The 16963-nt window shown below is 41.1% G+C and overlaps 1 protein-coding gene across 1 annotated transcript in view; it reads right to left on the bottom strand.

Moving 5' to 3' along the window:
• The window catches only part of enpp6 (ectonucleotide pyrophosphatase/phosphodiesterase 6), a 40561-nt gene extending 36409 nt beyond the window's left edge, over window positions 1-4152 (bottom strand). The window contains exon 1 of the mRNA XM_048593959.1: window positions 3908-4152. Coding sequence (XP_048449916.1) covers window positions 3908-4148 — 241 coding nt within the window. The 5' untranslated portion in view covers window positions 4149-4152. The remainder of the gene's footprint in view (window positions 1-3907) is intronic.
• Between the last annotated feature and the right edge of the window lie 12811 nt (window positions 4153-16963).

Below are 16963 nucleotides of genomic sequence, written 5' to 3'. Positions count from 1 at the left end.
AATTCCAATGAGCACAAGCCCAACCCTTTTGGCGTCTCCACAAAAGAAAATCCCTGCATATTTAGAAACAACCTAGTGAACCTTCTCTCAACTGTCTCAAATACCAGTATATCCTTTCTGGGATAAGGGGACCAAAGCTGTTCACAGTGTTCCAGATGTTGTCTAATTAGTGCTTTGCATAGGTTTAGCAAGATTTCCCTATTTTTGTACACTCTTCTCTTTGAAGTAAAGGCCAACCGCTTATTTATTTTCCCTATTACTTGCTGAACTTTGATGATTGCTTTTTGTGGCTTTCTGCAGTCTTTCCCCATCTAAATACTATTCAGCTCCTCCATTCTTCCTGCCAAAGTACATAACCTCATAACTTCACACATTGTTTGTAAGTTTTCTGTTTTCAAAAGGGCTGTTCTTATTTTGATAATCCTGTAGTGCTAGCCCTGAAAGCAGGTTTTTTTTAGGTGGAATGGGAGGCTGTGTTCTGAGCTTTCTGCCCACCAACATTTCTGACAGTGCCAACCCACAATAAATAGGCTTAGCGACAGGAGATCGGACTCCAATCTTAGTGATTTTTTTCAGGTGTAGGTAGATCTGTTTCATAGTGGGTGTGGCATCTTCCTGGGTCTGAGAAGACATAGGTTTAGTATCTCTTTACAAAATAATGAAATATGTGACCTTAAGGCTTCCCAGTCTCGTAAATAATTGTAGACAATATTTTCTGAAATCGCACTAGGATTTTTGCTGATTAACTACTCCCATTTCCCTAACAGAATTGTGGTCTACACCTCACCTTTACTTAAAGAATAGAATTCCTGATTCAGCATAACTAACAATGTTTCCAACATCTACTTTTCCTTCTGTTGAAGTGGTGCCTGTAATTTTCCCTTGATTATTAGTTTGGTTCTTCCAGAACTATAAAGTAACTGGATTTCCATTGGCTGCAGGAAATGCAATGATAACCATGGTTCATTGTTTCATAAAACCATTACACTAACTCCAGCTTTCATTTTAAAATTGGTAACACATCTGATGACATATACTCCTGCATTCCAGAATACATGATTGGCATAATTGGACTTTCATCTTCATTATTATCCTTGTGTACAAAGATTGTTCTTTGGGACCCACAAGAGTACAGGTGTTACAATGGCTCATTTCTCTGAAATTACCTATTTTCTTTAAATTAAGCATTCTACAATATTTGCACAGCACTTACTGCACCTGTCGATTTTATCAGTCCCACAGAACTGGTAGGCATGGTTATATGGCATTTTATATTTTCCCTCCCACTGAACATTGACTCGTTTCGGTTACATTCATGTGCTTATAGATCTGATGGTCACAGGAGCATTCCCGAGCCAAGGTACTCCTTCAGCTCTCAGAAATGCTCTGGTCTGTTCACAAGCATTTGTTTGTCTCACCAGCTGTATTGCTTTCTCCAACATGAGATCTTCATTAAACTGCAGTAAGTCTGATACAGATTCTTCAACGATATCTATTACAATGTGGTCTTGTATTAATTCTACTTTTAGGTCTCCATTCTCTCATCCTGCCACAGCCTTTGGAAGTCATTAATAAACACATCTGAAGTTCCAGAAGAGAATCATCCTGGACTTGATATGTTAAATCTGTTTTTCCATTCACACCTCCTGCCAGACCTGCTGAGTTTCTCCAGCAGTTTCTGCTTTTATTATTTATAAACCTTTCACCTGGTTTCTGGGCCCTTTCACATTGAAATTGACCCTTTTCAGAATCGTATTGGTGCTCAGATGAAATAGTTTTCAAGGATTTTAAGACTACTTCATTTTTTTGCTGTCTTATTAATAAGCTGTCTTGCAACAATATTGTCTGCTACTGTTCCTTTGGAGTAATGAGTTGACCTGTTAAACTTCAGAACTTATTGCCTTATTTTGAAGCAATTCAAGAACCCAAACCTTTCACTACATCCACAAGCATTCACTCCCTCCACCACCAACGCTCAGTAGCAGCAGTGTGTACCATCTACAAGATGCATTGCAGAAATTCACCAAAGATCCTCAGATCTTTGCAAAGCACCTTTCAAACCCATAAGCACTGCCATCTAGAAGGACAAGAGCAGCAGATACATGGGAACACCACCATCTTCAAGTCCCTCTCCAAGACACTCACCATCCTGACTTGGAAATATATCGTCATTGCCTCATTGTTGCTGGGTCAAAATCCTGGAATTCCCTCCCTACGGGCATTGTGGACTAACCTACAGCAGGTGGGCTGCAGAGGTTCAAGAAGGCAGCTCACCATCGCCTTCTCAAGGGCAACTAGGGATGGGCAATAAATGCTGACCAGCCAATGATGCCCACATCCCACAAATGAATTTTTTAAAATGGGAATATGGGATTCAAGAGCATTCCCAATGTTTTAGGTGGTTTATCTGAAGTTTTAATTCTATCTTCCACTATTTTAAACCTTCCTGTACAACTCAGCCTCTCACTGACTCCCATGTCAGTCACTATCTCTTCATATGGAATCCCTCAGTTATAACTGGTCTCTGAAGATCCTGGATGGATACGGCGGAGAGCTCTACTCCACTCTTCTCCCCCTCCTTCATCCTTATGCAGCTTGTCCCACTTTGTGTTGTCTCCATACATTCTCCCAATAATGTTCCAGGCCAATGTAAATGGGAATACATGCCTGGAGAGGCATCTGAGCAGAAATCTTGGAAGACGTTCACTGTGTTCCACACTATTCCTTGTGGACACAACAACACTGGCATGGTGGTACAAACTACCAGCTACTAACTTAATCACAGACACAAAACATCAATCAGCAAGTCACACGAGAATGGTTAATAAACTGCAGTGGTTTTGGATATTTGGTCCCTGCTACTGAGTACATGTTGGCAGTCCAACACCAGAAGTGTGACACAGAAGCCAATTCAAACATGAAATGGCACTTTTGTCACCAAAAGTCCTCTGGGGCCAAACTAGGATGTCAGTGAAGCACTTTAGGATAGTTATCTTGATGAAAAATAAATGGACTCAATGTACGTAAATATAATCTTGTATATGTAAGAGATGTCTTTGGTGTATTAGGGAAAAGTCAAACTCAAATGTTTGCTTGCTTACATGACATGATACTGCACAGAACTGAAGTGCATTTGTGACAATGTATATATACAGAGATTTTTTATGAATAAAGTATATTTTTGAAATATATTTTTAAAAATGAAAAAGAAATGGACTGAGCTGACTTTGTAAGGACTGTAGGTCCTTCCAATATCCCAGCAGCTGCCTCCTTTTTTGGTAACGGTTCCTTTCTCGGGATTTTGTTTTGAATTGGGTCTCTAAAGTCGCCAGCTCTAAAAAGAGACTCGATCTTACTGCAGCGAAGTTCTTACAAACCAGCCTGGCGTTTCTCTGCACACAGTGCCGTACTCGAACAGGGTGTGGTGGCGCTGCAAACCGGCCACTGATTCCATTATGGGCTGGGGAACCAACAAAGCTCCATTGCAGAGTGTCCCATTGTAAAGGCGGAACTAGCGTCAACTAATAAGTAGCGTTGAATGCTCACATCGAGCAGCTCTCACTGAATAACCTATCACAAGATCACAGAAAGAAGAACACTCTCTCTTACTTGATTCATAAAAACTAAGACTACATTGTTCCATTATTAGCAACTTTAGCAACAATGCTGCAAGATTTCGAAAATTATTTTGATATTTGGGTTTCTAAATGCAGTCGCTTACTTTAGGTAGGTTATAATTGTATTTGTAAAAGTTTGGAATGCTGCTACAACACGTTAAACAATGATCTGCCCCCACCCAAAGTCTGTTTAATGTTTTATGAATGCAATATTTTACTGGTTTTAAAGATCCTTGTAATTTCCACTGTTCAGAAATCCGTTTTCTTTCCCTCCTTCCGACTTGACTTACCGGTCATCAGGGAGTAATAATTGGGAAATGAAAGGCTGGGGAACTCCGGTGTCAGGTAATCCGCTTTGACGCCCAATTGCACGATCTCCCTCATACCCGGCAAGTTCTGCAGTTCTGCTTCGTTGATGTAATCATAGCGGAAACCATCTATAAGGAAAACCAGCAGTTTTCGGTTTGCAAGGCATGGGATCGAGAGAAAGGCAATCAGAGTGGCGGTACAGAGAGCTGTGTGCCTAGCCATTGTGAATCCCTGGCGGTGAGTGCTGGGGCAGAGCGAGCGCTGAGCGGATAGATACTGGCTCTTGGTGTGAAAGCTGAAATTTCTACAAAGGGGCGGCCAGGTCAAAGTACGAGATCAAAAAGGCTTCGTAGATAAAGCCACGCAATTTCTCACTTGCTAACAGTTTGTTGAATCCATCTGTCTCGACATCAACTTTACCACAGAAGAGCTGATGACTCGAATTTTGGACTGCCTCATGTATCTAAATGTGTTATTTTAGGTGTATATTTTGACAAGTCCACTGTTTTTATTGCTCTTTTTTCACTCTTCTGTGCCAGGAAGCCAGCTGGCGGCGGATTCAACGGGACTAATCTTCACATAATTTTATATAGGCACATAGGGGTGACAGAGTAGATGCATAGACGCTGTTTCCCCTTGTGGGAGAGTCTAGGAGCAGAGGGCATAAGCTCAGAGTAATGGGTCACCCATTCAAGACAGACAAGAGGAGGAATGTCTTCTCTCAAATTTGTGGCATTATTTATTGCAGAGGAAATGTTGTAGCTGGGACACTCAGTGTATTCTTGGCTGAACTAGAGTTTTAATCAATGAGCGAATCAAGGAATATAGGGGGAAAGCAGTAAATTGGAGTTTTAGATTATTAGATCAGCCATGATTTCATTGAATGGCAGAGTAGATTGATGAGCCAAATGGCTTACTTCTGCTCCTACACCTTATAGTCTTATGGACAGGCATACACCTTATAGTAACAACCTTACCTTTAGTCTGTGACAACTTGTAGAAGTTCAAATGCACTCCTTGTTAATGTCCATCATCTCATATAGATATTTTCTAATCATCTGTTCAGAGATGTTATGACACACTGGAGTGGGCGGGACTTGAACCCAGGTCTCCTAACTCAGAAATAGGGACATTACCACTGCATCACAAATGCCCACCACCTTTACATAACCAAGCACAATCAATATACAATTAACATGTGAGTTCTGAAGAAGGGTCACTGGATTTGAAATGTTAACTCTGATTTCTCTCTATAGATGCTGCCAGACATGCTGAGATTTTCCAGCAATTTCAATTTTTGTTTCAGATCTTCTGCATCCGCAGCTCTTTGTTTTACAATTAACATGTTCTGCCTCTGTCCTGTCATCACAAGATAGACCATAAGATATAGAAGCAGAATTAGGCCAATCAGCCCATAGAGTCTGCTCTGCCATTCGATCAGACTGGTATGTTTCTCAAGCCAATTATCCTGCCTTCTCCCTGTAATTCTTGATCCATTTACTTATCAAGAACCTACCTGTCTCTGTCTTAAATACTGCCCAAGATGGTGGCAGCAGAGACAGGAGTGTTTAGCCCCTGAGCACAGGGTTTGGCTGCCTATGGGCTCATGTGGCAGGTCTGGCCGCATCCACACATCTTCATCATAGTTCTTACAGCTCAGTACTCGGTCACTTTGTTTTGGTTTTGGTTGCCCTGGGGCCTCTTCCTGATGTCCTCCTGGGGGAGGCCAGGGCCCTACGTATCTCCATCCTCGCTCTAGTGGGGGAAGGATGTTTTGGGTACTTGGGTAAAGGGGGTAGATAGATGGGTACAGCAGAGGAGAGTTTAAGGGGAGACTGACAGCTAACATAAAAGAGGAGGCAAAAATCCTCTATAAACATATAAATAGTGAAATGAGGGTAAAAGGAAGAGTGGGGCCAAACTGTCTCTTCGTCTTTCCTACCTGGCTTTTCAGTTTCCCTCTGAATATATTGAACCTGATTCTCAATGATATTATCCACCTGACATCTATCATATGTACCCATTTTCTATTTTATCTTACTCACTATCTCTTTCATCATTCAAGTACTTAAAAAGAGATTCATGCTTGGGCATATTGATGATGTTACAAATGAGTACTTTGTATCTGTCTTTACCAAGGAAGAAGATACTGTCAAAATTGTGACAAAAAGAAGATAGTTGATGCTAAATGCACTAAAAAATTGATAAAGAAGTGGAATTGGAAAACCCAACTTTATTAAAATCTGCTCATTTGTCAGGACTGAATCTGACGCATCCAACGATACTGAGCGAAGTAAGGCTGAAAGTGGTGGAATGAATGAATGAATGATTTTATTGTCACATGTATTTGGGAAAATACAGTTAAAAGTGTATTGTCATGACAATCTGGCAGCATTTTATATTACAAAATGTATGGAAAGAAATTACTTAAATAGAGGTTCATCTTCTGTTCAACTGGCAGAGAAATATAAAGGTAGGAAAAAAAGAACTAATGTCCAACTTTACAGTCCTTCTTTCAAGCACGGCTTTGGGTTTTCTTCAGGTCTCAAGGATTTCTGTAAGGAGGCAGTAGCTATAGTTTTACAATCTTCCCAAATACAGGGGTGGAGCCAAAGGATTAGAGATTTGCAAATGTTCTACTTTGCTCAGAAAACAGTGTAAGGACAAGGCCACCAACTGCCAGTTTAACCACAATACTGAGGAAGCTTTTTGAAACAATAATGCGGAACAGAATTAAGAGTTGCTTGGACAAATACAGGTTAATTAGGGAATACCAACATGGACTTATTAAGAGCAAATCTGTGCATGATTACCAGAGCCTCATGAAAATTGGCATTGGGCAAATAAGATTAGGCAAACGAATGCATGGCTTAAAGACTGGTTTTTGAGATATGGGTTCTTATTTGTATGACACTGAAACTGGGTAAGTGAGAGCTGTACCATCTAGAATGTCTAAACATGAATTGTGGTGCCATCGATGTCCTAGAGGGCCACATAGCTAGAGAAGTTGAGTAGGTTTTAAAGAAAATACTAGGGGCAAGGGATCAAATTTCAAAAAACGTGATAAATCAAACAGTAGAGAGAAGACAAGAGAATAGATACTTATTTGGAAGTTGATAGAAAGTTGGTGACAAAATGTAGAGTACTTCAACAGATGAGGTTGGAGCTTAAAAATAATTTAAAAAACAAAACAAAGGATAACAAAACTGTATTTGAATGCACATAGCATTTGAACAGAACTGATAACACCAACATAAATAAGTATGATCTGGTAACCATCACAGAGACATGGCTGCAAGATGACATAGATTGGGACCTAAATAATCAAGGGTTCAGGACATTTAGGAAGGACGGGAAAAGGTGGAGGAGTAGCTTCGGTCATTCATGATGCCATTTGCAAATAGAGAGGGAGAGAGAGTTCAGGAAATCAGGATCTACCAGCAGCTCGGATAGAGATGAGAAACAATACAATAAAGAAGTCACTTCTGGGAGTGGTGTACAGGCCCCTAACTGTAACCACGCAGTACGATGGAGAATAAAGGCAGAAATAATCAGAGCTTATGAGGAAGATACAATGAGGATCATGGAGGATTTTAATCTGCATATATGTAGACTGGAAAAATTAGTTGAGCAAAGGTAAACTAGATAAGAAGTTCATAGAAAATTATCAGGATGTTTTCCTAGAATAGCATATTCTGGACCCAACAAGAGAGAAGCTGTAAAATACTTAGTTATCTGCAACAAGACTGGGTTAACTAATGACCTCAATGTGAAGGTGACCCAAGGTAGCAGCGATCATAATATGATTGAATTTTACATTCAGTTTGAGGAGGAGAAAAGTGGTTCTAAGACAAGTACTTTAAGCTTAAATAAGGGCAATTGCTGGGTCATGAAAGCAAAACTGAAGTGAACTGGCAAATTTGTTTAAAACATAAGTCAATATTAAGTGGTAGACATTTAAGGGGATTTTACAGAACAAACAGAATAATACATTGCAATAAGAAAGAAAAAGTCCAAGGGATGACCCATCATCCATGGTTAACTTAAAAAGTTAAAGATCATGTCAAACTTAAGGAAAAAGCACATAATTGTGCAAAAATAGAAGGCAGGGTGAAAGATTGAACAAAATATAAAAATGAGCAAAGAATGATTAAAAGATTAGCATGGAGGGAAAACTACATTGCAAGAAAAAGTTAACTATAAAATTTTTAAAATCTGATAGAGTTTCTTGAGATATATAAGAAAAAAATGTTAACAAAGACAGTGTTTGACTTGTAGAAAGTGAGTCTGAGAATTTATGATGGAAAATAAAGAAATCCCAGATAAATTGAACTAGTATTTTGTGTCAAGATAGAAGTATAGCTGTAAATCAAGAATTGGAAGAGAAGGAGGCACTCAAGAAAGTTAGTCACTAGGGAGTCATACTGTTGATATCCCTGCTGATGTTATTACGAGACTCATCAGATCCTGGACTGAAATCTGGCTTGTTAGATCATATTTTGTTTCAGTTTAGTATTAATAAGATGATCTCGCAGTGAAAGTATACAAGATGCAGATTTTTTTAACAACAAAATTGTAATTTATTGGCCAAACTAAATGAAAATAAAACAGAATAAACCAAACTGAAGAAGGGTCTAGGCCCGAAACGTCAGCCTTCCTACTCCTCTGATGCTGCTTGGCCTGCTGTGTTCATCCAGCTCTGCACCTTGTTATCTCATAAACCAAACTACTTTATTTTTAAAAATTCTGAATTTTAAACACACAGTAAAAGTATAATCCCATTAATCACAAAATACCTCTTTATAAATTCCAAAAACAAACAAGATCCCTTGCAAGTACCCAAAATAACCCTTTATACAATACATGCACCTGAAGAAAAAACTCCTTTCCCAATACCTGAATAGGCTTAAGATAACTGTGACTTTATCTCGTAGACTGGAAACACTGATAGTTTCTTCCTGGAGCTATTATTTACCTGAGTTTAAATGCACTCAGTGTCAGTAATCACTTCAGGGTTTTATTGCAACAGTTCTGCTTTTGGACTATTACTAATCCCTTAGCCTAGTTTTCTAGTTGTCTAGTTTTACTGTAGTCTCCCTTTCTCAGGACCACTGTTCTACATAACCATTTCCATCCAAGGACTTCATAGACCTGTCGCAAAAACAAAGTAGAATTGAAAAAGAAATCTCTCCCTGTAACCGTTGGACACTTCTCCTAAACTTAAAAAGAACTAAGTCTAGAAATTTCTAACAGATCTTAAACGGCAATGGTGTACCTCATGAAATCATAAAGCATCCTTAGTTAAAGAAAACCCACTAATGCTACCAAAGTACCTCTCACAAACAGTCTAAAATTAATCATCATGGTTATAGAAATGCCTACAAGTTAATTTTAAACTTCAGACACAGAAAACTCACTGCCACTATTCAAACCTGAAAGTCCAAATTTAAATGATATTAAAAATATATATAAATCAGGCAGATGATATCGGATTTCTTAGCAAGTTGTTAGAATGGCAACTTCTTAAAAGAAGTGTCTGCAGTTATTGTTAATGAGGTGGTTCTTAATTTTCCAAAATTCCCAAGTCTTGGGAAAAGTTCCTTGAGATTTGAAAATAGCAGATGTAATTCTTTTATTCAAAGAAAGAGAGACAGAAAGCAGAAACTACAAGCCAGTGAAACTGTCCATTTTAGGAAGAAAAGTATACCTAAACGAGAAGAGATTGCAGAGCTTTGATATTCTAAGCAATCTGGGTCTCCTAGTACTTGCATCACAAATGCAGGTTACTGAATGTAATTAGGAATTACCAGAATGTTTTTTATTGCAGTTTCATACAAATGTAGGGAGGTTATGTTTCAGTTATACAGGGCATTGGTAAGATTACATCTGGAAATTGTATATGTTGTTGGGTTTCTTTATTTAAGGAAAGCTGAAAACGATTTGGAAGCAGGTCAGAGAAAGTTTGCTAAACAAATATCTGGTATGGGGAGGTTGACTTATATGGAAACGATGGATATGCTGTGCTTTAGAAGAGTGAGAGGAGACTTGACAAACATATCCTGACGTTCTAACAGGGTAGGTATAGAGATAATATTTCCTCTTGTGGGAGAACCCTCCCACTTTGGTTATACTCTCTTACACCCTCTTCCGTCGGGCAGAAGATATAAAAGTTTGAATACACGTAAAAACAGATTCAAGAACAGCTTCTTCCCTGATGTTATCAGACCTTTGAATGGACTTCTCAAGTGTTAATTCTGATGTCTCTCTCATCGCCTTCTCAGTGGCAGTAACACTGCATTCTGCACTCTGTTCTGCTACACTGATGCGCTTTATACCATACAATCTGTCTGTAGAGCACACAAAGCAACACTTTTCACTATATCTCAGTACATATAATAAATCAAATCAAATCATTGATTAAAAGTGAGGGATTGCATATTTAAGGCAGAGATAATACGAGTTTTTTTTCTCAAAGAGGATCATGGGTTTTGGAACTCTCTTCTTCAAAAGGTGATGGAAACACAGTCTTTAAATATTTTTAAGACAAAGATAGAGAGATTCTATCTAAGAAAGAGGCTAAAAAGTTATCACAGGTAGGCAGGAATGTAGAGCAATGAGATCAGCTATGATTTTATTGAATGATGGAATGCATTCAAGGGGCTGAGTAACCTACTTCTGATATTAATTTGTATGTTTGTATGTGTGTAGTAGGTGGTTATGATTTGGAATACACTTTGTGGAAGGGTTGTGAAAGAAAAGTCAATTGAAGCTTTCAGAAATCAAATTGAATCATTATATCTGAAGTATTTGCAGGACTTTGGGGAAAAGGCAGGGAATTGGCACTAAATGAATTGCTCTCGCAGATAGTCAGAACAGACCGTCCCTGGGTCAAATGACTATAATTCTATGGTCATTGACAACCAATGGCCCAATTTGCTTTCTAACTCATTCATACCTCCAAGTGTTTTATCCTGTGGACTATACCAGCAGATCAGCTTCATGAACTCAAATGCATCAATCTCCAGAATGTCCAATTACATGTGGACAAGGCCATTTCTATCCTTAAGTTTATTGTTGCTAATTATTATGACATGCTACCTTGATAACTTCTTTCTCAATGAAATTTTCCCTCCTGCTTATATCTTCCATCACTGGCCCACCCAGACTGCAAATCAAACCTTGATCTGACTCCATACTCATCTGTCACCTTCTCTTGTTTGAGCATCTTAGTTTGTTGGCTAATACTGTTAAACAATTCCCCCTTCGCTAGCACTGTCTCCCATCACCTTTAAACATGCAAATGTTTGTAAAAACACAAGCTTGACTCTTCTGCCTTTGTCAACCACTGCTTCATCCTCAACCTCAACCTCCTGCACCTATCCCAAATCCTTGAACTTGTTGTTGCCTTCCAAATTTGTGTCCATATTTTCCGTAACCGAATCCCTAAAATCAAGTTTCTGCTAATGCCACATTACCATACGTGGGACCTCTGCAACTCTTTGAAGAATTAATCAGCTGCTTGGTGCTCAAAACTAAAATAATGATGCCTAATATTTCTGCCATGTCCCTTCCACATTCAGCGTCTTCAATATTTCCAGCTCTATCTCTGCTAGTTAAAAGGGGTGAGTAACTTTAATGCAACAGTAAGACTCATACCTGGCTGAATTAGCTAATCTTATTCTTGGACAATGATATATGGTTAGCAATCAGCAGAAATTGTGATTTATTTGCTTCTTTCCCAGTCCTGGAAATGCTAAGTTGAGCTCTAGTATAATAAAGACTGGAAAAATGAAATCTATACACTCAGCACAATCCAGATAACAAATCTGGGACCATTTTGCTTTATTTGGTTAAATCAAGATCAAGCAAAACATTTAGCTTCTGACTTATTCGAGCACTTTTGGCAAAGATTAATGTTTGTGCAGATTGCTTATTGACACCGTTGTGTTAGCTGCTGAGCCGTGTGTCTCACTAAGTACAGGACTCAGTTATTTCCATTCCAGAAATTGTGCTGTTACTATATGCAGCCCCTGATTAAAGAAGTATCAGTTTTCCAGCAGAGGTCAGAAGTGAGAATATTCACTGATCATTATGCAATATCAGGACCATTCGTAACTCCTGTCCAAATGCATCAAAACCCGAATGATATCCAGGCTTAGGCTGACATGTGGCAAGTAACAGTCATGCCACACAACAAGCCAGGTTTACTGATCTGCCTTTGACATCCGAAGGAATTGCCATTGTTGAACCTCCCACTATCAGCATCCTGGGAGTTCCAACAACTAGAAATATAAATACAGTGGCTAAAGGAACAGATCAGAGGTTAGGAATCTTGCAATGAAGTTCACCAATGGACTGAACTTCCTGAGGAAGTGGTGGATGCGGGCACAGGTACAGCGTTTAAAAGACGCTTAGATAAGTACATGAATATGAGTTTGAGTCGTGAGAGTGTGAGCTGTGGCAGCCGGGAAGGTAAGCGAAGGCTGAGCAGGAGCAAACGCGGACACGGGGACTGCTGGGTAAGTGAACTAATATATTCAGGTAGTGGCTAAACCCCAAATACTACACGTGTAGTGTCTCCCACCTATCCTCCTCCTCTAACCAAAAAACAAGACTCTGTGTGGAGGGTCAGTAAGGTGAGCTTTTTTTTCCTACTCTTTATCTCTTTGGCAATCTAGCATAGAGGGAATGGAAGTTAGGGCAGGTGCAACCTCCTCTTGTAGGATGTAGGAGGTAAGGGTCACTGCTGGTGTCCCCTCTGACTTCACCTGCGAGAAGTGCACCCAACTCCAGCTCCTCACAGACCGCATTAGGGAACTGGAGCTGGATGAACACCGGATCATTCGGGAAGCTGAGGGTGTGATAGATAGGAGTTATAGGGAGGTAGTCACACCTAAGTTACAGGATAAAGGTAGCTGGATGACCATCATAAGAGGGAAAGGGAATAGGCAGACTGTGCAGAGTTCCCCTGTGGCCGTTCCCCTCTATAATAAGTGTACCACTTTGGATACTGTTGTGGGGGATGACCTACCAGGGGAAAGCCATAGCGGCCAGGTGTCTGGCACTGAGCCTGGCTCTGTGGCTCAGAAGGGAAGGGAGAAGAATAAGAGAACACTAGTGATAGAAAATTCAATGGTTTGGGGAACAGACAGGAGATTCTGTGGTCACGAACGAGACTCCCAGATGGTTGCCTCCTGGGTGCCAGGGTCAGGGATGTCTCGGATCAGGTCTACAGGATTCTTAAGGGGAAGGGAGAGCAGCCAGAAGTCGTGATACACATCGGTACCAATGACATAACTAGGAAAAGGGATGAGGACCTGAAAAGTGAATATAGGGAGTTAGGTTGGAAGCTAAAAGACAGGACGAGCAGAGGAGTAATCTCAGCATTACTAACGGTGCCAAGGTCTAGGGAGGCTAGGAATAGAGAGCGAATGCAGCTGAACACGTGGCTACAGAGCTGGTGTAGGAGGGAGGGCTTCAGATATGTGGATCATTGGGATATCTTCTGGAGAAGGTGGGACCTGTATGAAAAGGATCTGGAGGGGCACCAATGTCCTGGGCAGGAGGTTTACTAGAGCTCTTCAGGAGGGTTTAAACGAGTGTGGCAGGAGAATGGGAACCGGAGCTACAGATCAGAGGATGGGAGAGCTGGTGTACAGGCAGATACAGCATGCAGAGAGTTCTTGTGGAAGGATAGACAGTTGATAGGGCAATGTTGCAGTCAGTGTGATGGGTTGAAGTGTGTCTTTTTTAACGCAAGAAGTGTCAGAAATAAGGGTGATGAACTTAGAGCATGGATCAGTACTTGGAGCTACGATGTTGTGGCGTTATGGAGACTTGGATATCACAGGGGCAGGAATGGTTGTTGGATGTCCCGGGGTTTAGATGTTTCAAAGAAATAGGAAGGGAGATAAAAGAGGTGGGGGAGTGGCATTGCTAATCAGGGATGGTATCACAGCTGCAGAAAGGGAGGTCGTGGAGGAGGGTTTGTCCACTGAGTCAGTATGGGTCAAAGTCAGAAACAGGAAAGGAGCAGCCACTTTATTGGGAGTTTTCTATAGACCCCCCATTAGCAACAGAGACACTGAGGAACAGATTGGGAGGCAGATTTTGGAAAGGTGCAGAAGTAATAGGGTTGTTGTCATGGATGACTTCAATTTCCCTAATATAGACTGGAACCTCCTTAGTGCAGATAGTTTTGATGGAGCAGATTGTGTCAGGTGTGTCCAGGAAGGATTTCTGACTCAGTATGTAGATAGGCCAACTAGAGGGGAGGCCATGTTGGATATAGTGCTTGGCAACGAACCAGGCCGGGTGTCAGATCTCTTGGTAGGAGAGCATACCGGTGATAGTGATCACAACTCCCTGACCTTTACGATAGTCATGGAGAGGAGTAGGAGCAGATGGTATGGGAAAGTATTTAATTGGGGGAGGGGGAATTACAATGCTATTAGGCTGAAACTGTGGAGCATAAATTGGGAATAGATATTCTCAGGGAAATGCACACAGAAATGTGGAGGTTGTTTAGGGATCACTTGATACAAGTGCTGGACAGGTTTGTCCCACTGAGGCAAGGAAGGGATGGTAAGGTGAAGGAACCTTGGAGGACAAGACATGTGGAACATCTAGTCAAGGGGAAGAAGGAAGCTTACTTAAGGTTGAGGAAGCAAGGATTGGACAGGGTTCTAGAGTGTTTCAAGATAGCCAGGAAGGAACTGAAGAATGGACTTAGCAGAGCTAGAAGGGGGCATGAAAAATCCTTGGCAGGTAGGATTAAGGAAAACCCTCAAGGCATTCTATACTTATGTGAGGAACAAAAGGATGGCCAGGGTGAGGGTAGGGCTAATCAGGGATAGTGGAGGGAACTTGTGCCTGGAGTTGGAGGAGGTAGGGGAGGTCATTAATGAATACATTGCTTCAGTATTCACCAGCAAGAGGGACCTTGTCAATTGAGGACAGCGGGAACCAGGCTGATATGCTTGAACAGGTTAATGTTAGGAAGGAGGATGTGCTAGAAATTTTGAAAAACATGAGGGTAGACAAGTCCCCTGGGCCAGATGGGATATACCCAAGATTTCTACAGGAAGCGAGGGAAGAGATTGCTGCACCTTTGGTGATGAACTTTGCATCCTCACTGTCCACTGGAATAGTACCAGATGATTGGAGGGTGGCAAATGTTATTCCCTTGTTCAAGAAAGGGAATACAGATAAGCCTGGGAATTACAGACCAGTCAGTCTTACTTCTGCGAAAGGCAAATTTTTGGAGAGGATTCTGAGAGATAGTATTTATGATTATTTGGAAAAGCATAGTTTGATTAGAAATAGTTAACATGGCTTTGTGAGGGGCAGGTCATGCCTCACAAGCCTTATTGAATTCTTTGAGGATGTGACAAAACACATTGATGAAGGTCGCGCAGTGGATGTGGTGTATATGGATTTTAGCAAGGCATTTGATAAAGTTCCCCATTCAGAAAGTATGGAGGCATGGGATTCGGGGAAATTTGGCTGTCTGGATACAGAATTGGCTGTCCAAAAGAAGACAGAGGGTGGTAGTAGATGGAAAGTATTCCGCCTGGAGCTCGGTGACCAGTGGTGTTCCGCAGGGATCTGTTCTGGGACCTCTGCTCTTTGTGATCTTTATAAATGGCTTGGATGAGGAAGTGGAAGTGTGGGTTAGTAAGTTTGCTGATGACACGAAGCTTGGTGGAGTTGTGGACAGTGTGGAGGGCTGTTGTAGGTTGCAACAGGACATTGACAGGATGCAGAGCTGGGCAAAGAAGTGGCAGATGGAATTCAACCCAGAAAAGTGTGAAGTGATTCATTTTGGAAGGTCAAATTTGAATGCAGAATACAGGGTTAATGGCAGGATTCTTGGCAGTGTGGAGGAACAGAGGGATGTTGGTGTCCACGTCCATAGTTGCTACCCAAGTTGATAGGGTTGTAAAAAAGGCATATGGTGTGTTGGCTTTCATTGGCTGGGGAATTGAGTTTAAGAGCCACGAGATTATGCTGCAGATCTATAAAACCCTGATTAGACCACACTTGGAATATCGTGTTCAGTTCTGGTCGCCTCATTGTCGGAAGGATGTGGAAGCTTTAGAGAGGGTGCAGAGGACATTTACCAGGATGCTGCCTGGAATGGAGGGCAGGTCTTATGAGGAAAGGTTGAGGAAGCTAGGGCTTTTCTCATTGGAGCAAAGAAGGATGAGAGGTGACTTGATAGAGGTGTACAAGATGATGAGAGGCAAAGATAGAGTTGATAGCCAGAGACTTTTTCCCAGGGCAGAAATGAACATCATGAGGGGGCATAATTTTAAGGTGATTGGAGGAAGGTAGAGGGGAGATGTCAGAGGTAGGTTCTTTACACAGAGAGTGGTGAGTGCTTGGAATTCACTGCCAGTGGTGGTAGTAGAGTCAGATACATTAGGGACATTTAAGCAACTCTTGGATAGGCACATGAATGATAGTAAAATGAAGGGTATGCTGGTTAGTTTGATCTTAGAATAGGATAATAGGTCGACACAACATTGTGGGCTGAAGGGCCCGTACTGTTCTATGTTCTATGTAATAGGAAAGGTTTTGGAGGGATATAGGCCAGGAGCAGGCAGATGAGGCTAGTTTAGTTAGGAATTATGTTTGGCATGGACTCTTTGGACCAAATGGTCTGTTTCTGTGCTGCATGACTCTATGACTATGACTCACCAATTCTTGTCCAAGGCACATACCAAGAGTGTAACAGAATACTCCCCTGTTGCCTGAATGATTGCAGTTCAAACACTGACCAAGAATCTCAACACCTTCAGGACAAACCAGTCCATTTTACTGGCACATTACCCCATCTTCAACATTCACTCCCACAATCACTAGTGCACAGTGGTAGCAGTGTGTATCATTTACAACTGCAGCAACCCATCATGATTCCTTCATCAACATTTTCAGGTAGAGTAATAGAGCTGTACAACTCATCCATGCCGCCCAGATATCCTAAATTAATCTAGTTCCATTTGCCAGCATTTAGCCAATATCCCTCTAAACCC

Source organism: Rhincodon typus, chromosome 3, assembly GCF_021869965.1.
Source record: "Rhincodon typus isolate 14 chromosome 3, sRhiTyp1.1, whole genome shotgun sequence".
NCBI classification, from domain to species: domain Eukaryota; kingdom Metazoa; phylum Chordata; class Chondrichthyes; order Orectolobiformes; family Rhincodontidae; genus Rhincodon; species Rhincodon typus.
Note: the sequence above shows the minus strand (reverse complement) of the source record. Positions and strands in the feature narration are given on the sequence as shown.